Raw genomic sequence first — 19915 nt, forward strand, 5'->3', positions numbered from 1 at the left:
AGGCCCATATCAGGTCATTCTTCTGGAAGAGGGAGGCCCAGGCAGGAGGTTTGGGCTCCTGGAGTCCACTCCTTTTTTCTTGATTAGAGCTTCTTAAGACTTGTATTGGGCCTCTGTAGAATCTGACTTCTGTAGTGGCCCAATGAAATCAATGGATACTCATTAGCAAACATCCACCTCACAGCAGTGGGGTAAGAGGTCAATGATGTGATGCAGTCGTGTAGCTGTGGATGAAAATGGCAGTAATTTGGAGAAGCCAGAGCTACATCCTCAGCTCTGGATGGTGACAGTGTTGGGGGTAAGGACTGTTGCAGTATCATGATGGAGTGTATGTTTGGGAGAGCCTTTTTTTTTTTTTTTTTTTTTTAGACAGAGTCTCACACTCTGTCGCCCAGAACGGAGTGCAGTGGCACAATCCTGGTTCACTACAACCTCCTCCTCCCAGGTTCAAGTGATTCTCCTGCCTCAGCCTCCCAAGTAGCTGGGTTTACAGGTGCCCACCACCATGCCCAGCTAATTTTTGTATTTTTAATAGAGACAGGGTTTCACTGTGTTGGTCAGGCTGGTCTTGAACTCCTGACCTCATGATCCACCCATTTTGGCCTCCCAAAGTGCTGGGATTACAAGTGTGAGCCACCGTGCCCAGCCAGGCGCACCTTCTTGTGTTGGACCTTGGGCCTACCCTAGCTCAAGTTCATCCATCCATTGGAACTCCAGACCAAGGTCCTACTTTGCCTCAGCCTCCTCATTTGTAACATGGGGATGATGATGTTCTTCTCCCTTGGCTGTTGTAAAGATTAAATGAGAGTATGAGGCCCGTGATAATGACAATGACAACACAACGACAATAGCTTGATGAGCTTTGCTAACAATTATTGAGCACTTACTGTGTGCCAAGTGCCTTTTACTTGTGTTTGCCCTTTAATTTGTTACAGTACCACTACAAAGGAGATGCTGCTTCAAATCTCCATTTAATAGATGAGCACAATGAGCCTCGAAATGTTTATTAACTTGGCTAAAGTCATAGGGCTGGGAAAAAGGTCAAAGCAAGACTCAAACCAAGTCTCTTCAATGCCGAGGACTGTGATCATAGCCATTTCTGCGCACAGCACTGACCGTGGGATATGCCTGACTGAGACCTTACCCCTCCAGCTCGCCCCAAGGGCTCAGGCATGGTGGTGTGGTATCATTTGTCTCTGCACACTCCCTGGCACTCTGTAATTTCCCTCCTGGCAGGCTCTTTTGTGACGCTGAGACAAGTGCTTATTTACCTCAACCACTTCTCTGCTCCAAAGAAAAGTTCAGCTCACCAGGAAGAATCATGCCAGCATTTCCCAGTGAACCCCTCAGACAAGAAAAAATGCTGCTCTTCCCCCCTTGCGCTGCTTTCTGGTAACATTCAGCAGTAATAACAATAACATTAGTGGTGATGACAAGTCAGTAGAGCACAGCACACACTTAATGTTCGGCACTTTGCTTGTGCTTTACATATAAAATCTCTGTGCCCTGTAACTACACCACACTGTAGGTACTACTGTTAGGCCTGTTGTATTGATAAGGAGTAGACAAACGCTGGCCCACAGGCCAAATTCATCCTTCCACCTGCTTTTGTAAATAAAGTTTTATTGGACTACAGCCATGCCAATTTGTGTATGTGTTGTCTAGGGCTGGTTTTGTGCTATAGCAGCAGAGTTGAGTAGTTGTCACAGAGACCATCTGGCCTGCAAAGCCTAAATTTTTTACTGTCTGGCCCTTTACAGAAAATGTTTGCCGGTTCCTGATGTAAATCCTGACACTGAGGATTTGAAAGACCTACCAGCTTTCCCAAGATGGCAGAGGGAAGCAGGGAGGGATTTAAAGCCAGACAGCCGCACAGCAGACTTATTGTGTAGTCCCTCAGCTGTATTTCTTCCTGCTCTAGGCTTGGCAGAGAAGACATCTCTAAGCATCATAGTCCCTAGTCCTTGATATTGGATAATATTCAACACAGACATAATGCTTGACAGGATGCACCACAGAAGGGGTGTGACTCGTTTGCAGACTGGCAGTCTAGACCCTTGCCGCACTCGGCCTCATCTAGGTGTCTCCTCCCTCCCTCCCTCCCTTCCTTCCTTCTTTCCTTCCTTCCTTCCTTCCTTCTGTTTGTCCATCCATCCATCCTCTCCGCTTAAGCTGAACAACTGTCCTCATCTTTGACACAGTCCCACCTTGACACTTTTGCTCACACCATTTCCCTCATCTGGAATGCCTTCCTTTTCACATTTATCACAGTCCTACCTATCTTTCCAGGCCCGGTATATCTCCTTCAATAAGTCTTCCCCAACTGAGGCAATTCGTGAGAAATTCTTTGGCATTTGTGCTGTATCAGCACAAGCTTTTGGTCCCTCCCTTAGACCCTTTGTGCACAAAAGTGAAGGAACAATGGCATCACGGATGATGTGTGAACCAGAGGGAAGAGAAAATGTGGTCCCTGCCTTATCATCACCTAAAGATTCCAACTCCATGGAGCTCTGTCCTTTACGCAGGGAAAGAGCCTGCCAAAGGTCTCTGCCATTCATCTGAGACTTTAGACAGGTCACTTAAACTCTCTGAGTCTCTACTTCTTCACCTGTAATAATAACTGACACCGTGGGTTATACCAAGCAAGGGCTGGCCACTCTTCGTGCATTGTCACATTTAAAGGTGATCCGTGACCTCCAGACTTCATGAAGTATTATGAAGACCGGATGTCAACAGGTCGCTTTAGAAGCCAGGACTCCTCAAATCCTCTTTTGGTCTTGGTGACCTTTGCCAAGCTCCCCTTTCCCTCTCCAGGTGCCAGTTTATTTTTTAATGGTAAAATGAGGGAAGTGTGGACTGCATGATTTGGATGGACTCTTTAGGGTATAATACTAAAACAGTACAAACCATTTTGCATCAAAATCATGTTAAAAAGACACAGGGTGACTTCAAAACAATGTGTTGAATAAGCCATGCACTCCAGTGGGTGAAATGCTTCTTAACATGGAAAGTAGGGAGACAAAACATTCTGTGGCTTCAATGCCAGTTGGTGGAACTGTAGATGGATACTTGCTTTCTGATCACTTACCTAATCTGATCTCTGATCATTACAATTGTCACCAGTCTTGACTTATCTAAGACCTGACATTTGCTCCACGTCCTATGAGTATTTTTCATCATTTCTTTGGTTGCAGGGAACAAAACTCCAATTCAAACTGGCTGATATATACACAGATCAGCTCATATGAATGGGAAAGCATCAGATGTGACTGAATGCAGGGGCTCACATATGGCATCAGGTCTCTGTCTCTCTGTATCTTCTGCTCTCTGCTTGCCTCTGTATTGGTGTAATTCTCAGACAGCCTCTTTCGTTGTGGTCAGCAGCAGCTTCAGGCTCATGACCTTCCATCTTTAGGTTGAGCAGAAAGACTCATTTTGCTAAGAGTTCCTATAAAGCCTCAGATTTAGGGTCTCACTGTCTCAGTCCAGACATTTATTAATGCTGGGACCTGGGTGATAAAATATGTTGATTAGGAGCTAGGCCTGTGTCAGGTCTCCACACCTGGAATTAGGGAGGGATGTTCAGCCCACCAGAGCCCCAAGGACTCCTGTTAAGACTGGTGTGATCACCAAAATATGGAGAAAGGAATGAAGGAATGCCAAGCAGGCAGAAACAATAGCTGTCCAGGAAATATGTCCATTCCCTTTTCCTCTTTCTGCAAAATTTCTACTTAACCTTTGAAAACAAGCTCAAATGATATGTGCTGTGAGAAGTCTTCCCTGACGTCTTCTCCTTCTCCTCTCCTCCTCCTCCTCCTTTTTTCTTCTTTCTTCTTTCTTCTTCTCTTCTTCTTTCTTTCTTCCCCCCGCCAATCCCTCTCTCATCACCCATGGCTCCCCTCCACTCTCTGGGCACTCCAAAAAGGCAGACATAGTATTCTGTTCCATTTTGCATTCCCAGATCCCAGCACTCAACCTGGGAAATAATGAGTGTTCCCTAAAGCTTTGGTTGAAATAATGAATTGACTAATTCCAGCCCTCAGCCTTCTAATGTTATTGTTGATTTTTGTCTCCTGCATCTTCAGTTTGAAAACGAAATCATCCTGAAGCTGGACCACGAGGTGGAAGGGGGCCGAGGCGACGAGCAGTACATGCAGCTGCTAGAGTCAATGTAAGTTCAGTGCCCCGTGTGCAGGAACAGCCTGTGAAGGTCAGGTGAGGTGGGAGGGCTCAGAACTCCAGGGGGCTCTGAGTGGTTGTGTCCTCCCCTGGAGATCGATCTAGAGGCTCATGGGTATCGGCAAAGCTCCATTTTTGGAAGAAACCTCACATTTCTCTCTGGAGTGGCCATTTGTTTGGAACTGACACAATGAGCCAGATGAAAAGAATCTTTGCTGTGTCAGGAAGAGGGAAATAATCCACCAAAATGTCTACTTTCATCACATCTTAACTGTGGAATATGGTTGCTATTTTTCCTTTGTTTTCTGTTTAAATATTTGACAGATGTTGGTCATGACCTACATTTATTGAGCACACATACTAACTTAGCATGCTGTTGTGCAATGTGCTATGTAATGCCTCCTTTAATCACACTTACTTCCTTCGATGCCCATTTCACAGAGGTGGGCCCTGAGGCTGAGGGAAGTAAGCACATTGTTCAAGGAAACTATGACAAGCTAGTGGAGTGGACAAGCTGTATCCTGAACCTAGCTCTGCCTGACTCCAGTGGCCAGGCCAGGGGCAGACAGTGGACAGAGAACAGTGCCCAAGACCACTGGACTTGGAGTCAGGACATTGTTTTAACAGCTTTATTGAGATGTAAGTCACACGCCATGCAATTTACCCAAAGTGTACAATCACTGATTCTTAGTATGTTCACAGAGCTATGTGACCATCGCCACAATCAATTTTACAACATTTTCATTACTCCTGAAAAGAAACCCTGCACCCCTTAGCCACTGCTCTGCCAACACACACACACACACGCACACACACGCACGCACGCGCACGCACGCACGCGCACACGCACACACTCACAAACACTCCCCCATCTCTCCTAGCCCTAGGCCACCATTACTCTGCATTCTGTCTTGCCTATAATGTTTTCGAGGCTCATTCATGTTGTAGCATGTTTCAGTACTTAATACCTTTTAATTGCCACATAATATTCTACCATATGGATGTACCCCATTTTGTTTATTCATCTCTCAGTTGATGTGTATTTAGGCTGTTTCTACTTTTTGACTATGAGTATTGATTCTGCTGTGAGCATGCAGGTACAAGTTTTTGTGTGGACATAACGTTTACAGTTCTCTTGGGTATATACCTAGAAATGGAATTGCTGGATCATATGGTACCTATATTTGACCTTTTGAGAAACAACGACTATTTTCCAAAGTGGCAGCTCCGTATATATTTCTACCAGCAGTGTATAAGGGTTCCAGTTTCTCTGCATTCTTGTTAACACTTGTTAATATCTGTCTTATTGATTACAGCCACCCCGGGGGTTGTGAAATGATACCTCATTGTGGTTTTGAATCGCATTTCCGCGATGTGTAGAATTCATTGATTTTCAGTACACTCACAGGGCTGTGCATTTTTCCATGTGCGTATGGGCCGCTTGTATATCTTTGGAGAAAGACATTGGGTTTTGATCCTGGCTCTACCGATTAGCAGCTGCAAGACTTCACAGGAATCACATATGTCTGGCCTCAGTATCCCCATTTCTGAAATGGGAATAATAACGCCCCGGTGGTTATTCTGAGAACTGAATAAGTATAAAGCATCTGGCACACAGCAGGTAAATGCTTCATAAATATGCTTCCATCTCCAGGCCTTGCTCCCAGTTTCTGTGTTTGACAGCTTGGTAATTACCCCTTTCTCCCGTGAGGCCTTCTCCTGAGGCTCAGGAATGTGACTCAGACATCCCCACTTCCCGCTAACTGTATATTCTCTGATTTGTATGATTCTCTGAGATCACTCTGGTTTGGATTCTTTCTTCAATCCTTTTTGAATATTTTAATTTCAACAAGAAAAGAAAACTGAAGGCCTTGCTCTGACCCCCACAATAAGCCTCTCCACCCTGCCCAAACAGCCAGAGCCCAGAGGACAGGATGGCGCCCCAGGCAGTGCCATCGCAGCTGGCCCCTGTCCCCTTCCTGTCACCGTGCATGGCCCTCACTGAACACTTAGAATGCAAATGCCATTTGGCCAGAAGGAGAAACCCACTGTCTGCCCCTCAGGTGGATATGGAGACTGATATATCCGGGAAGGAATAAACAATGTTCTGGCTGAATCAGTGCTTATCTTAAAGTTCTAAACAAGAAAATCAAAATATTGACCAGAAGTGAAGCCATGAACAGTGCTGGCAATTTCCATTTTTATAAGCAGATGGGGCTCTGCAGCGGTCTTCAGATGATCAGCTTGGTTTTCAAATCCTTCCTGAGTGATTATTTATAAAAGGAGTCCTTAGAGGTCAAAGAAATTAAAGACAGCTCATTATTTTTCTCCTGAAATAGACGTGTGAATGATTTTTACACAAAACGAATGAAATCCGACGCAGGGAGCCAGGGCCCCATCGGCACATCCATGGGGCCCCTGTGCCTGCTCCTTCCTTTCACCTCTCTGAGCCTCAGTTTTCTTATCTGAAAATTGGGGATAAAAATATTATCAAGCCCTTAGAGTTTTTGTTGGGATTAAATAAGAAAAATCATGTTAAGTGCTTAGCACAATTTCTGATACTGAGTGGGTAGTCTAGCAATATTAATTATTAGTAGTACAGATTGTCCCTTATCTGAAATGCTCTGTACCAGAAGTAGTTTGAATTTGGGATTTGTTTTTCAGATCTTGAAATAATTATACTTAATAGTTAAGTGTCCCTCATCTGAAAATCCAAACTCCAAAATGCTGCAGTGAGCGTTTCCTTTGATTGTCATGTTAGTGCTCAGAAAGTTTGAATATCACATTTTCAAATAGGGGACAGTCAACTTGTATTACTTACAGGTGGATAGCATGGTAGTTATTTGAAGCCATGGGCTTACCTATCTTTTCTCCCCTGGGCTACTTGAGATGCCTGAGAACATGCTGTGGTGTTTCTCTGTGGGAAAAATATCTCCACTAAGTTTGACAGTGATTGGCTTGATTCTTAAGGTCCTCCACTGATACACAGGGCCCCCACTGGGCAGATACAGTCCTGTGGGCACATGGCTTGGATGGGGCCTTGGTGAGCTATTCTCCCTGTGGCAACTGCAGCCTTGCATAGGAACACAGGGTTTAAGGCATGGAGTGGGGCTGCACGGTCCTCATGTGCTCTGTGCAGTGCACAAGCTATATAACTGTACACAGCACTCCAGTTCTCCCGACGCGCAGAGCTCTCCTTGGAACCCACGCTCATTGATCCACATATATCTGAAAGTGTAAGTCTCACATTGAATGGAGTCATAAGACACTCCCCTGCTTTTCTGTATTTGATTCCTGGGAATAGTTCTAGAAGTGGTGAGGAAACCAGAAGGTTGAAGCAGATGGATTCTTGGGCCTTTGTCCTACCTAGACCCTTTCAGTCCCTGGAAGAGGACCTGTCACGGGTCATTTCATTTCAAGGAATGAAAGAAAGTCCAGTTTCATTAACACTGACAGAGAGGAGGAGTCTGGGATCCTCCCTCTAAAAGCCTCCAATGTCAAGTGCAAATCAATTGCAGGGAGGAGTGAGCCCCCTCTAGTCCTCCCCCAACAGGAGCAGAAGCAGTGTGGCAAGTGTCCACCACCCTTCATTCCACCGCGTGAGGAATTAGCTACATTCTCTCATGATTCCCAAAGCTTTTGTTATTGTCACTCATACTCTGTTGTGGGATTACAAGGTAGACAGTTAAACAGGCTTAGCATACGGTCTGGAACACAGGAAGTACTCAATAAGTGGTAGTATCATTATATATTATGATTAATTTTTATCTATGTTTCCCATGCTAGACTGTGATCTCCTGCAACTCTGAATCCACAGTTTCTAGAATGCCACATGTTGAGTGGAAGGATGGACAGTGGATGGATGGGTCATTTCTAGCCAATGTTCCCATCCATTTCACAATCCTAGATGGTTTGAGCACCTTTCTGTCTTCATGCATAAATAATAGAGAAAGAAAGCAAGCCAAGACCTTTTTTCTCCTAAACCCTGGTTTCTCCAAGTGTGGTCCATGGACCCGCAGCATTGGCATCACCTGGGAGCTTGTTAGTAAGGCAGCTGCTCAGGAACCAGCCCAGATGTGATGAATCAGAATCTATTAACACAATGCCCCTGTGATTCCCATGCACATGGAAGTTTGCAAAGCCCTGAACAAAACTAGTTGTTCTTAATGTGAGCTGCATGTCGGAATCTGCTAGAGAATGTAAACAGTAAAGCACTGCTGCCTGGGTCCCACCCACAAAGATTCCAAACTTATTGACCTAGGTTGGGCATTGGGCTTTGTAAAAGCTCCCCTGGTGATTCTGTCATGTGACCAGAGGTGAGAACTTCAGATCTGGCCAAGCTCAGACCCCGAGATGTCTCCTGCCCTGGAAAGCTTTACAAAATCACACACCAAACACTGGGAAGAAGCTTTGTTGCATTGTCAGGGTGGCACACAGGGCTAGAAGTGACTGTCCCAGGAGGAGGCATGCACAGCTGTGGCTGAGCCAGACAGGTCTAAATCACAGAGCCATTTGCATCTCCCATTGAGAGCCAGGGAACAGTTGCTTTTCCCAGAGTGAAGATGGATTTGTCTTATCACAGCCACAGTTTGAGATGTCACCTTCTTGCAGCCTGGTTTGGCTTCTTGGAGGAAATGACCCTCAGAAGTCCTTGCTTTTCTTACCTTTACCTTCCTAAGGGCCCCTGGACAGTTACAGTTCCATGGGGAGAGGAGACAGATTCAAATCGCATGGCCTGCATAATGTCTACTTGAGATGCCTGAGAACACGCTGTGGTGTTTCTCTGTGGGAAAAATATCTCCCCTAAATTTAACAATGATTGGCTTGATTCTTAACGTCACCACTTCAGCTTACTATCAGACCGATATTGGGAAGGTCCTTTAATCTTTCTCAGCCTTCATTTCCTCACCTGCAAAATGGGGTGAATAATTCTCACTTAGCAGAATTACTGTGAGGATTTCTTAGGAAAAGTAACTAGTACAGTGTCTGGCACAGAATAAGTAATTAAGAAGAAATAGTCATCAAACAAAATTTTAACCCATCTGTTTCTCCCCACCTAGCCTGTGGGCTGCCAGACAGTAGATGTGGTTCTTTTTTATATTGATATCTTTCTCCCCACCACACAAGGCCTAGCAACTAATAGGTGCTTAAAGATGTTACATTTTTATTTGTTTTTAAAATTTAGAATATGAATACTAAAACAAATATTATAATTAAAAAAATAATTTACATATACTTAAATAGAAAAATGGAGGCTGTTCTTTCCTATTTTCCTACCTAAAGCCTTGTTGGAAACAATGATCACTACGAGTTTGGTGTCTATCCTTGCTGACTCAACATGGCACTTTATAAGCACACAGAGACACATGATAGCCATGTGCACTCGCACACACCTGCAGTCTTTGGCGGTAGAGACACGGATGCTGGGGCCAGACTGTTTGCTATTCCTGACCACATTATCTTGGACAAGTTAGCGGGCCTCTCCATGCCTTCGTTTCCCTATCTACAAAAGTCCCATCTCATAAAACTGTGACAGGAGGTTAAATGAGTTACCATTTGCATGAGGTCTACAATAACACCCAGGCCATGCTAAGCTCTGTGTCAGTTGGTTAACTGAAAAACAAATATTGTTCTGAGACTTACTTTTCTCACCTAGCTCTATATTTTATAGAGCTTTTCATGCCCAGACATATTGAATCTCTCTAATATTTTTAATGTCTTCATAGAATTCCATTTGGTGAATGTACTGTAATTTACTTAGGCATTTCCCAACTGATGAACATTTAAGATGGTTCCATCTATTTCACTGTTAGACACAATTTGTGAGTATTATATCTTTGCATACTTCTGGAAATATTTCCGTAGAACAGATTCCACAAAGTAGAGTTGTGGGGTCAGAGGATATGCGCATTTACAATTTTGACAGATACTATGAAAATTGCTTCCCCAAAAAAGTTTTGTTGATTTATTCTCAGCAGGGGTGGGTAAAAGTGAACATCTCCCCCACCATCATTACCCATATTGGAAACTATTTTATTTTTATTTTTTCCCATTCTGATGTTAGGAAAAAAAAACACTTGCTGCACTATATGGATAAATACATGAATAAATGAACAAAAGGAGCAGTCAGGGAACTTGGGTTGACTGACTGATTTTGCATGTGCTCCATCCCACTGCCCACTGGCCCCAGCACACTCTTTATCCCCAGCTGTGAGCTCACTGCCTCTGGTCTCTGCCACAGCCTGATGGAGTGTGCCACAGAGCACCCAACCATTGCCAAGTCAGTGGAGAACTTCGTGAACCTGGTCAAAGGCCTCCTGGAGAAGCTGCTGGATTACCGGGGCGTGATGACGGATGAGAGCAAAGACAACCGCATGAGCTGCACTGTGAACCTGCTGGTGCGTGGGGCTGGCGGGTCCGAGTCAGACCAGAACCCTGCATGGGGCTGGGCTTTCTTTGGGTCTCATGATTGTTCTTCGTAAGGAAGCGGTGCTTAAGGGCTTTGGAAAGCAGACAAATGTGGAATGGAATGTCTGCTATGCTTTCTGCTAGCTCTGTGTCTTGAGGCTGTCACTTCACCTTTCTATGCCTCAGTCTCCTTATTTATAACATGGGATTAACGCATATTACCTTTAGCACTCAACACATCACGTGGAAGGGAGATGACAGTATAGACTGGCTAAGAGTATGAGCTTTGGAGTCACACAGGCTCTGGGTTTCCATCCTGTGTCTGATAATTAATAGGATGGACAAGCTAAGGAAATGCTCTGAAGTCTTAGTTTGCTTGTCTATTACAAGGAGAAAATAATGGTTCCAATTTCATTAGGTTGTATTGTCCTGGCCCAGGGTTAAATGCTCAATATGTGTTAGTTTCCTTTTTCTTATGGAATGGAGTCACACTGATAACTAGAATTGCTGTTACTATGAACCAGGTTAACCAGAGAAACTAACCCCAGACCCAAGTTATTAACCCCTATATTTCATGAGCTCCCATGGACTGGCTGCCAAACAGCCTCTCTCACATGCTCTGTGATTCAATCAAGAGACAGGTAGGTAAGTAGCCATAATGCTTCATATTCACTATGTCATCCCACCTTAAAATGGTTTAAAAGAATGAAGTTGACCAAAAGGCCATGTGGCATCCGTCATATCAACTTCCCTACCATTCCCAAGATTCCTGAAACACAAACCCTGTCCCCATAGCTCTGTTGTATGGCCTCCCTTTACCCTAAATGGAGTTTGTTTGTTTTTTTTTAACAGCCTAGATATTGCTATTGATTTCCCAGAATGCCAAGGAGAGTTTAAAAATCCTGATGACAGCAGAAAGGAATTCATTGCTAATAACTCCACCAGGCCCAGTTTACATAAAGATCATGCAGAGGTGTTTTCCACGAGCTGAGCAGCTTCTCTCTAAGGAGAGACAGAGTTGTTTGAGGAAAATGACCTTTAACAGCCAGCTAGGATCAGGGAGAATGCTTGGAACAGACAGTTCTCCAAGCACTTAGACACCACTAGGTTTCAGTGCGTTGCTTAAATATGGTGTCAAGGAGGAGGGTGGGGATAGAGGTGGTATCAGGACAGATGATGTCCGGTATGATTCGCTGCCCTTTGACTGTGTGCTCTGGAACATGTCACCGCCCCTCTCTGAACCTCAGGTGCACATGGGTGTGCTGCATTAAACCAGGATATGCACCTGGTATGGCTCAGGGATTGGACCAGGACCACCTGGCTCAGAATCTGTTAAGAACTTGTTTTAAAAAATGCCACGGGATTAGGATCTCTGGTGGTGAAGTCCAGGGTAACTACTAGTCTAAATGGCCCCTGAGCTGAAATAGGGACCTAGATTCCTATGTATTGCCAAGTTTAAATGTTTTGGCTACAGAATCCCATATAACTCCTGATAGTTCTGCACTATCAGGAATTCTGATCTCCTACTATTACCGAGGTGCTATCACTCACTTTCCAACTTAGGTGCTTTCCTGTGCAAGGCCTGAGCTTTGAAACTTCAAGCTGGGCTGCCTTTCAACATGGACTTGGTCAAAGTAGACTACCCCAGTCTTAGCAGCCCACCTCTCAATGCAGCAAAAAACTGATCTGCACCTCCTGATATGTGATGGCTGAGACATATCAGGTCCTCTGTTCCTTTGTAGTCTAAGGGTCAGGGAAGTGACTTTCCAAGCAGAATCTTCCAGTTAGGCTGTTTGATGCATCTTTGGTGCATCCAGGATAATAAATTTCCTATTCTTATCTCAGGGTACCCAGATAGTAAACAGCAATCTTCGTCTCATCTTCATCACCACACCCTTGACCTCTGTGACATTGCAAAGAACAACACTCATCATTGTTTTTCCTCCCCTATCTAGAATTTCTACAAAGATAACAACAGGGAGGAGATGTACATAAGGTAAGATTCATAGTTTCTGAAATCCAGATCTGCTGTGTCACTTTCCTGCTCAGTATCAGTCGATGGCCCCTGCTGCCTTCAGGATGAAATTTAAACTTCTCTTCTTGACATTCAGGCCCTCTGTGTTGTGATTCCTGTCAATTTCTCCAGATTCAACTCCTTCATTCTCCCACAGTCAGCCCCATAAAACTACTTGAAATCGTCTAGGCCTTCCACGCTGTCCTGTTGTTCCCATAGCTCATATTTTCCTTAAGAGTGAATACTTTGTGGTTTGAGCTGTTGGGGTGCATTTGCACTGTTGCAGGGCTGACCTTGGATAAATTACTGTGAAGCCGGAGTCCAGACATGTAGTAAGACCATTGACTGGCCCAGTTTTGAAGGGAAAAAAAATACGAAGATGCATGAGGTCCGCATCCTTGTAGGCATTTAAACGATATTATTTGAATATATCATGAAGGGTTTTTTGGGGACATTAGCCTAGAGCAGAGAACTCCTTTGCCAGTTTTTCTCAGAATCTCATATTTTTTTCTGCAATTTTAAAAGTATTGTTACTTTTATTTATAATAAAAATATATACTTATTACAAAACAAAAATAAACTTATACAGGCAAACAACACAAAAAATGAAATAAATTCCCATAATCCATACATATTTCCAGACCTTTTTTATGTTTATATATACATTGAATTCTATGCATACATATTTTTTGCAAAAATGGCTTTATATTACTTGTAATTTATTCTTTGCTTTTTCTAACTTGACAAGAACTCCATATCGACATGTGTATATCAACATCATTTTTAATGAAACTATAAAATTTTTTTTCCAGAATATACCATCATTTATATAGCCAATCCTATATTGTTGAACATGTAGGTTGTTTCCAACTTTTTTCTACAATAAAAAGGACAACAACTTTTTTTGTTGTTTCTTTTGAGATATAGTTTCGCTCTTATTGCCCAGGCTAGAGTGCAGTGGTACAATTCAGCTCACCACAGCCTCTGCCTCCTGGGTTCAAGGGATTCTCCTACCTCAGCCTCCTGAGTAGCTGGGATTATAGGCATGCACCAGCACACCTGGCTAATTTTGTATTTTTAGTAGAGACGAAGTTTCACCACGTTGGCCAGTCTGGTCTCGAACTCCCAACCTCAGGTGGTCTGCCCACCTTGGCCTCTCAAAGTGCTGGGATCACAGGCGTGAGCCACTGTGCCTGGCCACAACAACAAAATTCTTGGACATATACTTTTGTGCACATCCTTATGAGACTGGAGCCCTTGAGGTAGAGTCAACCAGAAGATTGAGGAGCAAGGTATTTACAGGACTTTTGTCACATTCTGTCAGAGGGCAGAGACTTCAAGTCTACACTCACTCTGCTATTATGGCAGATATATCTAGGTATCTAGTTTAGCATTACTCCAGAAATAGGAGCTATCATTTGGAGAAAAAATAATTTTAGAGGTTGTCCTGAGTTTGGGATATTTATAACATTATTAGTCATACCTTATTGTAGCAGCACAAAGCTTTGGGGTCTGAAGGACCTCGGTCCTTGCCTTGCTTTTTCTGTAAGCTTGGATAAATTAATCTTTCTGGGTTGAGGTTTTCCTACCTGTAGAATGTTTCCATCCTACCTTCTGTTTTGATGAGTAAATGAAGTACTGTAGGTAATATGGCTGCCACATAGTTTCCTCCACCCAACCTTGTTTCTCCCCTTCTCATTTTAGAAACACAGACGGCAAATCCCAGACCGCCACAAGCTTTGGAGATTTAAGGCCCGTAGTAATCTAGGAAAACCATATTTGTCTAGACTGCAAACAGGGTGTAGTCTGAAAATCTGTTCTGTTTGGCAGGCGGAATATTTAAAAACATTTTTAATTGGCTACCAAAGTTTAAAAATCTGGAGATTTTACATAAAAATCAAAATTTCCTTTTTCTCCTGGAAAACTCAGAAGGCGTGACAACACTGGGCCCTCGTCCTATTCTGACGACTCTTAGCCAGACTGGGTGGTGGCAGCCATTCTGGATAGGGCTGGAACATTGTCGTCATGACATCATCTCTATTCCCTACTGTGCTACTCCCCGCCCACCTCACTCAAGCACCTGGCACCTGGAGGTGCTTGAGTTTTGTATCCCTGGTTGAGGGATGTCTTCTTTTTATTAGGGTGTCTTCTTTTGGGTTCTGCAGCAGATCACCAGACCCTTGAGTTAACAAGGAAGAGGAGAGGGTGCCAAAGGAGGAGTTGAAAGTAGCAGGGAAGCTGTCCCCTGGGCTGCTCTCCCCAAGTTTTTTGAACTCAGCCATCTAGGGGTCTGAGGCATGGAGGATGGGCAGGAGGAGATAAGGCAGAATTAAGCTATGTATGCACACACAGATGTTTCTAAATTCCAAACTCTCTACATGGAGGTCATGTGCAATTTCACGGTTAACTCTGATTAGCAGAACATCAGGCGGGAGGAGAGTGGAAAGGCTGCATCTGTGAAAGCAGAAATCACTGAGCCTGAAATCTGCTTCTGGCTCTGGCTTTTTTAACCTGGATCTCAGTTTTCTCATCTTAATAGCATTGTTGGAAGGATGAATTGATAAAAATACATGATAATAAAACACCCATTTGTTGAATGAATGAATGAATGAATGAATGAACGAACGAATGTTTCTGCCTGGGAAGCTCTCCCAACTCATCCCCTTCCCCTTCAGATCAACTGTTCTGCCATGGGAAGCTTTCTAGAAGCCTCTCTTCTCCCCACGTGGATAAAGGCTGCTCTCCTAGTACTGTAGACCACTCCTTCACAACACATATCATCGCTGTGTTCTTGCAGTTATGTATCTGATGATTGGATTCATGCCTGTCTCTTCTCCTAGACTTTAAATCCCAAACCCTGAGAACAGTGCCTGCTTTTGTCACTGCTTATCTCTAAGGCCTGGAATAGCCTGGATGCCCAGTACAGCTTTGCTGAAAGAATAAGTGAATGAACAAAATACTGACAGGGCATCCCAGCACAGCGGGTATCAAATCACCACTAGGTGACCTTTCCTCGCCTCAAAATCTTTGGCGGTCCCTACCCTGATTTCAGGCGGCCTACATTTGACCCACTGGCCGGTTTTATGTGGCCAGGAACCCTGAATATTCGCTTCTCCTTTGGTGAGCTTCGTGCAGAAAGCCTTTTTCTCAAAAGGAACATAAACTTGAGCACTGAGACACGCATTGAGTAGAGATGCCTGAGAAACCCTGTATTGCCTGGTGTGAGAGTGCATCAGGTGGAATATTGGCACCATGGCAGGCATTCCCTGCCTCTCCTCTCACAGGAAGAAATCAGCATCTCCCCTCACCACATTACTTAGAGTTGGGTTTAAATAAATCCTCCTAATGATATGCAAGTCACCAATACAGTGGCTCATTGCCTCTGGATTCTGTTTCCAACGGTGGCAGGAGAGAATGTTTTGTAGAGGAATCTAGTTCACAGTGATAATAGATAACAGCTGCTGCTGCTCAGTGCCGGCTACAGGCTAATCACTTTCAGAGCATACTTGCATTTCTTAGCAGCAAGGCGAGCTGTCATGTATTGAGCCTTTTGTAAGACACACATGGTCTCCTTGGCCCTTTATATGCCCAGTCACTTTATAGATAAGTTCTGTGAGTGTTGCCATTTTACAGATGAGCAAACTAAGGCACAGAGAAATTAATTCACTCCTTAATACCTATTATGAATCAGTTATCTAAGAATTTTTCAAAGCACCCTGCCTTTGTCCTTGTTCCCATCCTCAGTACCCCTCAGTTATATTGCCGTCTTATGGTTCATAACTGGGATCTCACTTTTCAAAGGGACAGGAAGTCAAAATGTGACTGCAGTCAAATAGCTAACTCTTCCTACTGACAGCTCAAGGTCTCCCTGTGAATATCTGCTCTCCAGCCCTGATCCACTTCCTTTCATTACCAAAAAATACACTTACTTACACCCAGAGAACTCTGCAGAGAGGGTTAGGAACTGTCCCTTACAGCTGCTGTGGCTTGTTCATACTCCTGCAATGACACAATGATGAAGAGTAGGGATCATGTCCTGACTCTTCTGTTTATTAGCACAGAACTCCGGATAAATTGTCTCTCTCTCCTTCGTTTATTTCTCTTGCTTGTCATATTGCATTGGCCAGAACATTCATTATCAAGTTGCATGTTATCTGGGATGGCACCTAACTTGTCCAGGCCATAGTTCTCTCATCTGAAAATAGGAATTCCTGAGACTCATCTCACAGGGTTGTCATAAAGATTAAGTAACCTAAGAAATTTAAAATACTTAGCACAGTACCTGGCATGCACTAAGTACCCAACACACACTAGGTGCTGTCATTATCACCCACACAAAGGGCTGGTTATCCAGGAAGGAGGACTTTCTTGCCACCCAGAGAGGTACCCAGTTGTTCTCTGGACTCCTGCTTGTCCCTGCCAGGTGTCTCCTTGTCACTGCGCCTGGTAGCGCAGCATATTTTCCCTTAAACAGGTACCTGTACAAACTCCGCGATCTTCACCTGGACTGTGACAATTACACAGAGGCTGCCTACACGCTCCTTCTCCACACTTGGCTTCTCAAGGTACTGTTACTTTGGGTGAAGGGTATTTATTCTGGGATCCTGACAGGGACTCACAGCAAGTCGAAGAGTGAAAAAAGAAAGAAAAAAAAAAAAGAATAATAATCCAAATACATTTTGTTTTGCTCTGTGTCTCCAAACTCTTGAGCTGGCAGGGTACTTTTTGCACTGCTTCCCCGGTCACATGTGGTTTTGAGTGATCTTTACATTTAGCAACAACAACACCCCTCTGAGATATGTTTTGCAGTTTTATATAATATCTAAACTGCTATTAACAGTAAATCATTGGCATGCCCACCGAGCTGCATTCCTTCTGTTGAGAACTTAGCTGTAGCTGGTAAAAAAATCAGAATGATTTCCTTTGGCTTTGGGAGAGCTGGGAGCATGTTTCTTAGGGGTTCGAAGTAAATCCCTACAAAGCACACACAGAGAGCCAATAAAGAGTAAGATAAATGCAACTCAACAAAAATCAGGAGGTTTCACAAGTGGAAACTGCAGCCCAGCATCTCTCTGACTGACCACTGGCACCCAGGACAGGCCCGGGGGAAGCTAGCAGAGGGGAGGGTGTTTGCAGGGCTTCATCGGACTCCTAATCACTGTGGTTTTAATATTTCATGTCCCCTCATTTGTCTGTTTTGGAACTTGGGACATTAGTGCTGCCTGGAGGGCAACTTCCAAATATCCTGGGTACTCATGCCTCAAAAGGGCAGCCTTTCCAGTGGTACCCCAAGTTTCCAGAAGTAAGCTGAGTTCAAGAAAGGAGGAGAGACCAAAAGGACAGAGTATGGGGACGGCCGTTCCTGCCTTTAATCCTGGGAAGACACCTGCTCTCGGCAGCCTCTGGCCCTGTGTGACTTCCCGTGTCTTCTCTTTGCAGTGGTCGGATGAGCAGTGTGCATCACAGGTCATGCAGACGGGCCAGCAACACCCCCAGACACACCGGCAGCTCAAGGAGACGCTCTACGAGATCATCATAGGCTACTTTGACAAAGGAAAGGTAATCTGTCCCTGCCCCCTCTCTCTGTGGGGACCCTGGCCACTGGAAGGGTAGTTCTCTCCCATACCCTATATCCAGTCCATCCTCAGCTCTGTCAGATATCCCTCCAAATCCTAACTCTGATCACTTCTCTCCACTTCCTCTGCATCTCCATTCCTTCCACCTCCATGTAAGGCACCGACATGGCTCACCTAGGCACTGCAATGGATCCTACACAATTTTCTTGCTTCCTCTACTATCCCCAACATATCATCCTCCATATAGAAGATAGGATGATCATAAAACATAGATTGGATTGTGCCATTCCCCTGCTCGCAATTTCTTAATAGCTCTCCCAATCTACTTAAAACAAAGTACACAATCCCTCCCATGGCCCATGAGGCTCCACATGAGCTGTGCCCTGGCTGTGTCTCTCATTTCATCCCTGCTGGGGTCCCTCTTGCTCACGTGCTCTATGCCAAGCTCTTTTCAAACTCAGGGGCTTTGTACTTGCTTTTCCCAGCTGGAAGCGTTCCTCTACGATAGCTGCCCACTGGAAGGCTGGGATTCACTCAGATGTCACATGCTAAGGAGGCGTTCCCTGACCACCACTAGACAAACCAGCAGCACCTCTGCACCAGGTTACCCTTATGGCTTCTTCAAAGCACTTGTTCCTATGAGACATCATCTTGTTCATTTTCCTTTTACTTGTTTATTTTCTGGCTCCCCAATTTAGAATGCTATGAGATCAGCAAGGATGCTTGGTTGGGTTTGGTCAGGAGATTGGGCAGACCAGCTGCTGCCCAGCTCCAGCCTCTGGTGGACCTTCAGGAAGTACCAGCCCCAAAACTGCCATGCACCCTATAGAGAACATAGATCAGTGGCCGCATGCTCAAGCTCTGGGACCGGCTGACCCAGCTGCAATCCTTGTTCCTCTACCACCTACCCTTCCCTTGACCTAAGAGACTCCAATCCCCACCCATAACAGTGAAATGCTAACAGTACCTTCTTTCTAGTTGTGCTGTGAAAATAGAGTGAGAAAATGCAGGTAGAGCACCTGGCGTAGGACCTAGTGCATAGTAATAGCTGGTGAAATGTCAGTAATCGTCATCATTACCCTACTCCACCACTTCCTCTCTCAAGCCTTTCTTGAGTCCTCTGGCTTACCTGCAGCCCTCCCTCTCCTCTGCATTGCAAGACCTCTACAGTTTATCAGGACGTAATTTAGCACTTAATTTGGGCCTGTCCTGTCACTGTAGTTTATTGCATCTGTCTTAGTCAGATCCCTCTACCTTTTCTGGAAAGATAAAATGAGGTAATGTCTGTGGAAGGGCTTATAAATTCCCAAGACTCAAGCAGTTGGAGAGCACTGTTTTCATAATTTACAATTATAAGCCTCTTGAGGGCAGAGATGCTGCCATCCCTTGAACCTCCTGCCCTGCTGGGTGTCAAGTCAGAGCTTACTATTTGTTTATCAGCTGATTAAGTAGGTTGCAGTGTGAGAGCCTAAAAGTACATGTTGAGCTTTGTCCTCAGCAAGATATTCAATTCTGCTCAGTTTGTGCTGAGCAGAGAGGAAAAAGGCATGATCCCCAACCTCAAAGAACTTACTGTCTAGTGGGCAAAACAGACATGCCAATAATAATATTTTTTGCATTGCTCTTTGGCATTATGCAATCACAGGGAAAAAGGCAAGGGAACAGGGTGGTGCCAAAGTACTTTGGGAGCAGAGAGGAGGGAGTAGATGGGTACGGCTTACCCTGAAAGCTGCTGCTA

The 19915-nt window shown here is 44.5% G+C and overlaps 1 protein-coding gene across 3 annotated transcripts in view; it reads left to right on the top strand.

Annotated features, from left to right (window-relative positions):
* Positions 1-19915, top strand: part of DOCK2 (dedicator of cytokinesis 2) — a 323398-nt gene that overhangs the window by 264536 nt on the left and 38947 nt on the right. For all 3 annotated transcript variants that reach the window (XM_033180268.1, XM_033180267.1, XM_033180269.1), the window contains 5 exons: positions 4086-4171; positions 10421-10577; positions 12543-12583; positions 17076-17166; positions 18041-18160. In XM_033180268.1, coding sequence (XP_033036159.1) covers positions 4086-4171; positions 10421-10577; positions 12543-12583; positions 17076-17166; positions 18041-18160 — 495 coding nt within the window. The remainder of the gene's footprint in view (positions 1-4085; positions 4172-10420; positions 10578-12542; positions 12584-17075; positions 17167-18040; positions 18161-19915) is intronic.

This window comes from Trachypithecus francoisi, unplaced genomic scaffold, assembly GCF_009764315.1.
Source record: "Trachypithecus francoisi isolate TF-2019V2 unplaced genomic scaffold, Tfra_2.0 Lachesis_group2, whole genome shotgun sequence".
In the NCBI taxonomy this organism is placed as follows: domain Eukaryota; kingdom Metazoa; phylum Chordata; class Mammalia; order Primates; family Cercopithecidae; genus Trachypithecus; species Trachypithecus francoisi.